The sequence below is a fragment of the Chironomus tepperi genome, unplaced genomic scaffold, assembly GCF_022539635.2.
Source record: "Chironomus tepperi strain 1889 unplaced genomic scaffold, CSIRO-AGI_Ctep_v1 contig_445, whole genome shotgun sequence".
NCBI classification, from domain to species: domain Eukaryota; kingdom Metazoa; phylum Arthropoda; class Insecta; order Diptera; family Chironomidae; genus Chironomus; species Chironomus tepperi.
In genome coordinates, this window is record NW_027226567.1 from 3,097,199 (window position 1) to 3,106,876 (window position 9,678).

General features: G+C 28.2%; 1 protein-coding gene across 1 annotated transcript; it reads right to left on the reverse strand.

Moving 5' to 3' along the window:
- Positions 1 to 945: 945 nt before the first annotated feature.
- LOC139098358 (uncharacterized) lies at positions 946 to 6,151 on the reverse strand. Its single transcript, XM_070650531.1, has 4 exons — positions 6,016 to 6,151; positions 4,469 to 5,647; positions 3,838 to 4,113; positions 946 to 3,670 (listed from the first exon to the last, which is right to left on the reverse strand). Exons 2-4 carry the CDS (start codon positions 5,537 to 5,539, stop codon positions 1,109 to 1,111), a joined length of 3,909 nt encoding a protein of 1,302 aa, XP_070506632.1. The 5' UTR covers positions 5,540 to 5,647; positions 6,016 to 6,151; the 3' UTR covers positions 946 to 1,108.
- Positions 6,152 to 9,678: the final 3,527 nt, after the last annotated feature.

The window sequence follows — 9,678 nt, forward strand, 5'->3', positions numbered from 1 at the left end:
TATTAAGTTATATACTCATATAACTTTAGTTATACAATTTTAATTATTATATAAAAAGTTACAGATAAGAAATATTTAAATTTTTGTACATATATAAGTATTAGTGTGTTACGTCATACATCCAAAAGATAAGCCAGTTACATTAATAATCTATTTTAATTAAATAACTTAGTTTTTCATCAAATTATGACTAGAATTTGGGAAATAACAATTTTGTTTAGTAATTTATTATTCATTTTTAGAACGCAGTACTTAAATGGAAATAGAAGAAAAGTTTGGATCTTGTCGGTCGAACAAAGTTATAAGCAAAGATGGCAAAAATCTCAAATTGGCAAGACAAAATGTACAATCATCATCAGACAATAAAAAAGATTTGAAATCCCAATCTAAGAAAAATGAAAATACTCAACAAAGTTCAGGTTCATGGTTCAGATCATCATGGAAAAAACTCGTGTGAATCTAATAAAAACAACGGTGCTAGTGGAGGGTCATCTTGCCAAAGCTCACAAGAATCAAACAAATATAAATGAAGGATTGAAGAGATCATTCACACTTTCTCAGATTAGTGAACGATCATTTAAAATCAATCAATAATTTTAATAATGTAAATGAAAAATGAAGTTAAAAAAGGCTTTTTTAACTTTATTAATATTGTTTCTTTAAAAATTTCAAAATTACTTTTATTATTCAAACAATTTCTTTATTGAACGTTTTAAAATTAATATCAATTTACTTATTTACTTATTATTATGATGAAAAATCTTGGGAAATGCGACTTTCCCTTAATTTTCATATATGATGATGAAAAACACTAGTAATTCATCATTATTTATGAAAAAAATTTCCATACAAAAAGTTCAGATGGATTAATAAGCTTCAATTAAAGTAATATAAAATTAAACATTATAAATATTTAACTAATGAACCTAATTAAAGGTCTTTTAATTGAATAGTTTTTTGGAATGTAATGCTTATTTTAAAATCTCAATTCCATGTCAACAACTATAAAGTTATTATTTGTCTTTTTATTAAGAAGTGATCTGTTTAGTTGTAAAACTTATCCTTCAAATTAGGCTAATTTAAATGTTTACTTTTAAAAATTTCGATATTACGAAGTTTTATTAGATATATATCCAGAATCAATAGAGTATTTAGAACTTGATTCACTAATCTCTCCTTTCAATTCTTTTATTTGTGCTAACTTACCATTATTTTTGTATTTTAAAGGTTTGTCTAAGTTAAAGTTCTTCATTTGTGTGATTTTTTCATCAATTATTTGAGCTTTCTGATGCATTCTTTTAATTACGGAATGGATAATTTTTTCAATTTTTTCCATGGTTTCCAAGTCACATTTAAATGGACCAGAAATGTAATCAAAAATTGAGCTTAATTTTAAAAATTTTGAGCAACTTTTAGAGTCATTAGTTTCAAATATAAATCTTTCAATATCAGCATAAACAGTTTTTGTATCTTTATCAATAAACAGGTTCTGCAGTCGATGAATGAATGGATATTTTCTCAAAAATTTTCGAACTAATCCCAACATTGCTTTTTCCTTAAAACTCTTTTTTTCTTTATAATCAGTACATGCATAGAATATTCTGATGTTCTTAGCAAACTTCACGTATTTCTTAGCATTATAAATGAGACTTAATTCCTTTGACTGATGTATTAGTGTTTTAATATCGTTGACAACAATTGACAGTACAAAATTTGCCTTGTTGATCACGAGAACAATAATAAATGTGATCATTGCTCCTTGAATAATTCCTGATACTTTATCCGTTCTAACTATTGGTTCCCCAGCATACACAATCACATTTTCCATAAAATCATTTCCATTATCATGGTAATAATCATGGATAATATAAAACAGTGTAGCAAATCCCAAAAAGATTGAGAAAAAGACAAAAAGTATGTTTACATAACTTGTAAAGATTCGCCGAAAGCACATCCAGGAGATTGAAAACCTTAATGTTGGAAATAAAAAGGCTGTGGCTGCAATCATTGCAATTACATTACAGACTTCAAAGAAGGTAATCATCATGAAGAACAATTTGATTTGCAGGAATTGATGAATTATTGTGGTGATTAGTAACACTATTGGGAATGAGATCAATCCAAACTCAATAATGTTGGAGCTTTCCTTGAAGTATGAATCACGGTAGAGCACACGATATTGGAAATACTCTCTTGCCATGATGTAAGGTAACCTCATGGTTATCAATATGTAAATTAGGATGTAATTTAGTTCAAATGGCGTTTTCTCAAGTAGATTGTAAAATAATTTCTCAATTATGAATACGTTAAAGAAAATAAATCCTTCATTATTTCTGTTTGATTCAGTTCGGTTGGTAGCATTAATTTGAGTATCATTATTAGAATGGAACAGATACACCAACACAATTGTAGGAATGATATACAGCAAGATAAATGTCAATAAATTCCATGTCAATATGCGGCTGTATTTCTTTGTCTTTATCTTAATTATCATTTCGAGGACTGGATGAGTAACTAAAGGCTTAAGCTCATGATCATTTAAGATATGCTCCATTGTGTCATAGTCCTCATTCATTAACAAATCATCATCAACATCCTTGGGAGATTTTAAATTCAAATCATAATTGTAGTACGGTAGCATGAATCTACAATCAACTTTATAAAATCCACCATGTGATTCAATCCGTGAATTTAAAAATTTTTCTAAAACTTCATGTGTAATCCAATTTCTAGGCAATGAATCTCTTCCAATTTCGTATTTATTTTCCAGAAATTTTATCATAGTATGACGATGAATTTCATCAGGCTCAATATTCGATGGGAATGTCGGTTCCGTTATTAAAAAGTTATTGTACTTAAAAATGTGATCAACAATTTCCTTTTGATTTGTTTTTATGGCAGCATATAGAAGGACGTACATAAAATTTGCTGAGTATTTCTCGTAGTAATGAAAAATGTTTTCTTCATCCTCATGCTGATGCTTGTTATCGTAAGTGCTTTCAAGTTGATAAACTTCCACAAAGGATTTTTCAATGCGTTTTAATTCCTCTGCAAAAATATTGTGAAATTCTGTGTCCTTCTTATTGATTATAAGGTAAAGAAGTTTAAAGAATAAGAATCCTTTGTCTGTAAAGCTTGCTATCTTAGATTTTGTTGGACTTTCTTGATAATCTTCAGAATCAATTATTTCATCTTCAGTGTCTGAATCTGCTTTGATAATTTTTTCACTTTCAATTTCGCATTTCCAATAAGTCATTAAGATTCCAATCAGGAAATGCTTTCTGGGTAGTCTCAATTCATGCTGTCCATCAAATTTTTCTGACTTTTCTTTCATTACTTTATCAATTATATTTCTAATGTACTGATTTTTCTTAGTTTGTTCTGCTGTGTAAATTCCAATTTCCTCAAAAAGGTACATTAAACTGTCCAGATTGTAAGGATCACTTCCATCATTGTAATTGATTGCATTTAATTGAAATTCAATCAAACTTTTGTCATTTTCATCTTTTTTGTGGTCATGGTATAAAGAGTTCTTTAACATCATAAAATGCTTGGGTCTTTGGGTAGAGTTTGTGTAGTCTTTTGGAACGGTCATCAAAAATGACATCAAGTGACGGTTATTTTTGGTTTCCAAGACGTAATCAAGAAGAGTCTTTTGCATCGGGTTTTTCTAAGTGGTAAAATCAATGTTATAAAATAGGAATTTTTCAACAGAATTTTGTAAGTCATTCAGGCAATGATCAATATCTTTTTACGTCAAGTGGCAAGTCACAAGACATAAAAGTTATAAATTTTGAACTGATAAAATTATTATTTCATACAATTTGTAATACTTACAATAGTGAGTAATTCCGGAATCTCAAACAGCCGAAACTCATTCCAGATATAATTAAGGACATAATCATGGTCAGCCTTCTGGTATACATTTGCATTATTTATTGATAATATCGTTTCAAACAAGCTTTTACTGGTCAGATCACGTCTTCCAAACAGGAATTTCCTTATTATTGGTGTATTTTTAAATTTTCTTTCAAATCCGTAGGTATTGAAGCATATCTCAAAATCGTCATAAATGGATATAAATTCATTTTGAATAAAATTTTCGAGAGAAGTCTGTAGGAAGAAAGTAAATATTAGATTAAATTCTATCAGTTACAGTCATATATGCAATTATATTATGCATTCGATTTAAAATGACATTCTTTAGTCGATGACTCATGAAATTTTATAAAGGAATAGTCATCGTTTCTTGCAAATTTTAATCTTAACGGAACTAAACAATCTTATCAAAATGACGTTGCATAAATGATATTGCCTTATATTTTTTCATAACCTATTGCAATATATGTGTGCTATTGTCTAAATACCAATAAATTTCAAAATCTTCAACCCAGCTAAACATCTTTTATTTATGAATACTGGACATTATTCAAGCACAGCTTCTCCCACCATAAATTCATCAACTTACCAAAATCTTTTCATTTTCTTTATCCAAAGGTTCATTAAAAACAACATAAAAGTCTTCAAGCTTCTTGAATTTTGCTGTAATTGGTTGTTTAAGTTCAAAATCTCCAGTTGACTGCAACAAAAATTCGCTGGTATCCCTCAAAGATTGTTCTTCAGCCATACGATAGAGCAGTTGAGAATTCAGCCTAATCGCATTTGACCAATAATCACCAAGAAGTTGTTGGTATTTGCTTTTAAATTTTTCAAAATCAGTTTTAAAATGAAGAATTTGATTTTCTTTGAGAAGAAAAACAAGTTGGAAGAAAAGATCATCAAGATGTCTTACGATTGATTCATATGATATTTTGGCCACTGATGTATAACTAAAGTTATAATTCACCGATTTGAGTACTCTTTCTTTGATTTTATTGTAGATTTCATCTTTTGTGTTGTCTAAGTATATGACTAGAATTTTCAGAATTCTCGCTTTATACTCCTCGTTCCTGAGTTTCGTCGCTTTTATTATCAGATCCTGAATGTGTGAATTTTCCAAAATATTCTCAATTGGACTTTTGTTAACTTCATCAAAATAGTAGTAAATTATCTTCAAACAAATATGGTGATACATTGACTTCTCTTTGTCATCAATAATTGAGAACAGCTTCTCAAATAAAGATTCTTTGTTGTTTGTAGCCTTTTGATATGTATCAAATTTCATTATAAGAAAATATTCTGAATCATCATTTATATCATTCCAATTATGAATTAAAATACTAAATAAATTTAGAAAATGTCCATATCCTTCATGAATGTACTTCATCACTAACGAAAGATCAATAGTTTTTGAGAGAAATTTTTCGTTTTGATAAAGGCGGAAGACCATACTGATTATTGCTGATTTATCTTCTGTTGATATTAAAATGTTCTCAAATTTGCTGAGTTCTTTGTGGTGTCCTCGTGGTCTTTTGAAAAGTTTACTTTTATTGCACAATATTGCATTAAGAGAACCTTTGAAAATCTGTTCATATGAGACATATTCTTTTCTTTTATCTTTCATCAAATGCAAATTCTCAGGATCTTGATTTTTATCCATTTCCTTATGCAAACAAATTCAACAAATAATTACGATAAAGTTTTATTTTTAGATTTGATTGCTTGTATTTGTGAGAATGTTGTGGTTTATGCTGATTAATATGTTTGTCTGAAAAACCAAAAAATTAAATTATCAATTATTTAAATTTAAAATTAAAATGATTAAGAACATTCTAATCTAATTTGTACATAGCATTTTTTGTAAAAATTCTTGAAAAATTCGTTATTTTTAAATTCTTGTTATATATTTTTTATGGTACGTCACACTAAAATATTTTCAACTAATTATAACATATTGTTATACTCTTTGTCATTTTCAATTAATTGTGAAATTTAATTTTATTGCGAATTCAAAATGATAATAAATAGATCATAAATATTATTTGGGATATATCGGAAACAAAACTTCTTTTTTATCAAATTTGGAAAATCAATGTTAGAATGTGAAAAACATGTTATATTAATAAAATTACTCACATAACACTCCGCTTTTATCGAAACGAAAAACTTAACTGAAATTATTTTGTCTCGACATCGACTATATATTTCACACACACAGCTAACGAATAGCTGTATGCTCAGAGCTTTTGCTTACAACCTTTCCTATATTAATTGAGAGCTAGAGAATAAGTATTTTTTATATTAAATAAAAAATAATAATAATATTGTATTAAAACATTTTGAAGGAAGAAAAGGACATTAAAATAAAATATAATACACAGTCTTGATTGACAAATTATTAAGTATACAAAAATCATTCTTATTTTATATTTTTATGATTTTTTAAATAGTCCATTTCTAACTCTTGTCAATTTAACAGTTTCGTTACATTTGAAATTCATTATTGAATTCCTGATTATTGTTTAAAATTATTGGCCAATCTAATATATTACTTTTTAAATATGAATGATTTTTATTTCATTTCTTCGAAATTAAAACACATCACCAACACGTTATATGACGTGTATATGACGTAAATAAAGATGAGCATTTTCTTATAACAACTCGAAAAATTTTTTAAATGATACAAAAATCAGGTTTTTCACAATTTTTTTCAAATACTCAAAACTTTATACCATTCATGTCAAATTTGTAACAAGACAAACCATAGACTAATCGCAAAAATTCTTTAAAAAGTTCAAAATTATTATTATTCAGTACCTTTTATTTCAAATTTTATGATTTTAAATTCCTTTTTTAATAATTTCAAGACAAAACTTTAAAAACGTTTAATATAAAACGCTGCAAAACACAAACTGACAAATTGAAGATTTTCATATCTTCAGATTTGATCAAACGCAGTATAATCTGAATAATATCATAAATATAATAATTTTCGACAAATCATCTCAAACATCACAAATATATGCTAAAATCAAGCTAAAATAGACCTATATTTATATTCATCTCTACATAAACAAATCTGTGCCTAATAAGGAAAAAAAAAATTTCCTCGCAAAATTGATGCTTTTTTGTTGCTTAAATTTAAGAATGTTTGTTTTGATTTCATGTTTAAGAGTGCTGCTTTATAGTAAATGATGATTCTATTAAAAGATAAAAAAAAAGCCTTTGTTTTTGTAATGACAAATAGCAAGATAATGCTCAAATTGATTTAAAAAATTAAAATAGTATAACATGATATATTGAGCTGTAAGCAGCTAAAAATGTGATTTTTTTGAGAGAATTTGGAGGAAAGAGTGTTTTTTCATGCTTTCGAGTAGGTATGTTAGTTGTTATTCAAGATTTTGATAATCCCGAGAGAGTATCTTGATATAACGTCTAGTTATTAACTAGAGCTACGATCGACTAAGGACATATTCTTTGGAACACTCAATAAAATTTCTAATTAGTCGATCTTTGGTGGAGTAACTAACTAGACATAAGTTTTGTTATTAACTCGTGAAAATCATCTTTATTTTTAGGTGATTTAATTTTAACAAAATCGGAGTACCAGCTATTCACATCATGTAGGAAGAACAAAGCAGATCACTGGAAAGAATATAGATCTTTATTAAGTTAGTTTTGTCGCAAAATTTGAAAACAAAAGTGCTGACTTTCTTAGTTTCGAGATGTTATACGTGTGTTATACTATAACAAATGTCAAAAAAAGCTTATGATGCGGCATCTATTGGCAAAAAGCAGAACTAATATCCAGTTTTTAAAAACTTTTTTATTAATTCATTTTAAAATTAATCGAATTTTTATACTTGACTTTTATTACTTGGTCTATATATGCTGTAATTTATTATTAAAAAGTAAGACTCCAAAAAAAAAAAAAAAATTCACAACAAATCTGCTGTTTAAAAATTTCTATCTCCATTTCGTTGACATTTTAATCTCTGTTAATACCTTAGTAAAGTTAAAAATAAATTTTTTATATCAGCACCAATATTACATCACATACCTAAATACCTTGATATCCATTCAAGATTACATTTTTTCGTTGCATTTAGTTCAATTTAAAGCCTGACTACTTCAATTTTGTTATTTCCATTTGTAAATATTTTATGCACGTGCTCTTTTTCATTAAGACTTTACATGCAAAGTTTTAGAAACGTAATTACATTTTAATGTATATACAGTAGCTAATTTGATTGGAATTCGACAGAAATAACAAAATATATATTAAACTTGAGGATAAGAAAAAACATTTTGAGTAGTTCCATTTGTGTTTTGTGCTGATGAATATTTTTTGAAAATAATATTTACTTATTTTTGTTTATGATGGGTATTTGGTGACGTTAGGAATTTTCCTGTTTGTCAGGTTGCTTGTCGAGCCTAGAATTAACTGGATGGATTTAAATGTCATAGGGGTGATGGCAAATTGGAAAATTTGGCACTCCTTTGGTTTGATGAATCAGGATAATGGCAATTGAGTCAGAGCTGAAGTTTTGATTATTTTTATGAATGGACTATTTCAAAATTTAAGCTGCTTTATTTACTAGCCGTTCATAGGGATTCCAGAATTCCCCGGAATATTCCCGTTTTAAAACCCTAGCCGTACAGGTCAATTGTGATCCATGGCTTCCCTCAGATGTGATCAATTGCGCTGTCTTTAGCTTCTGCTTGTCAATTTCCAATACCAAATGCAATGCTGTCTCTGTCAATAGCTTCTTTCCATGAATTCTTTGGACATCGTTGTGATCTTTTGAGAATTTAGGCAAACGACGTCTTAATTGTCCAAGTAACTGTCCTAAAATTAGGTTTAACTCAAACAAGACATCCAAAGATCCAAATGGTACAACAGACTTTATCCCAGCAATGACCTCCAACTCTGAATCAACAAACCTAAAAATTACCATTTCTTCTTCCCGAAAAAAAAGAGTTCCCACAACTATAAAAAGTTGATACCTCTTCACTCCATTTCCACAAACAATAATAATAGTTTCATTCTATACAATGTCATAGTTTTTGCGAATGTATAGAACATTGTAATTAAGAAGTGGTGGTTTCGTGACGTTCCTACACACATTAATTTCTTTTTTGTTAATTTTATGTACAAATGAACTCATTTACTCAATAATAATTAAGTTCTCACAGTGAGTCAGGTAAAGGAATAAGAAAACCACCTGAGCGATTGAGAGCTGTTGTCCAATATTTTTTAATCTACATTTACATTTGGGTACGCAATTTAGTAAAATTTAGTTATCGCTATGTAAATATTTATAAAATAAATGATCGATGTCAACGTGACTGCTTCGTTGTGGTCTTTTAGAAGTGTCTAATAGGATTTTTTACTTTCGGGAATATTCTCATTCTCTCTTATTTGATGCACTTCTTGTTGTTGTGCGACTCTTTCTCTCGACTGTTCTCTCAATTTTATAAAAATGCCTCTCTAATTGTTTTTCATTATCCACTTCACGTTGTTTACGGTATTTTAAACATTTATTTTTGTGAATAGTTCGGAGGGACTTTGAGAGTCGGTTTGGGTCTTATTTGGTTTAGTAAGGGAATGAAAAAGATGACCTGATGTAGAATAATTTATTTTAATTTTCTGGTCTTTAAACAATTCTTTTAGCAGGTTTCAAGTCTTCCTTTAGAAGGCTTTTGATAGGCAATAACGTGATCGGGCAAAGATCTTATCGTACCCTAACAGGCAAAAAGGATCCTTTCAAGAGCTTGCTCTACTAACATATACTA

What these genes read in the sequence shown, in the direction of transcription:
- LOC139098358 (XM_070650531.1), bottom strand. Translation starts at nt 5,539, where the DNA reads ATGGATAAAAATCAAGATCCTGAGAATTTGCATTTGATGAAAGATAAA. An exon ending in AAGAAAATGAAAAGATTTTG is followed by an intron (nt 4,114 to 4,468) that starts GTAAGTTGATGA and finishes TTCTTCCTACAG; the next exon opens with ACTTCTCTCGAAAATTTTAT. An exon ending in TTCCGGAATTACTCACTATT is followed by an intron (nt 3,671 to 3,837) that starts GTAAGTATTACA and finishes TTTACCACTTAG; the next exon opens with AAAAACCCGATGCAAAAGAC.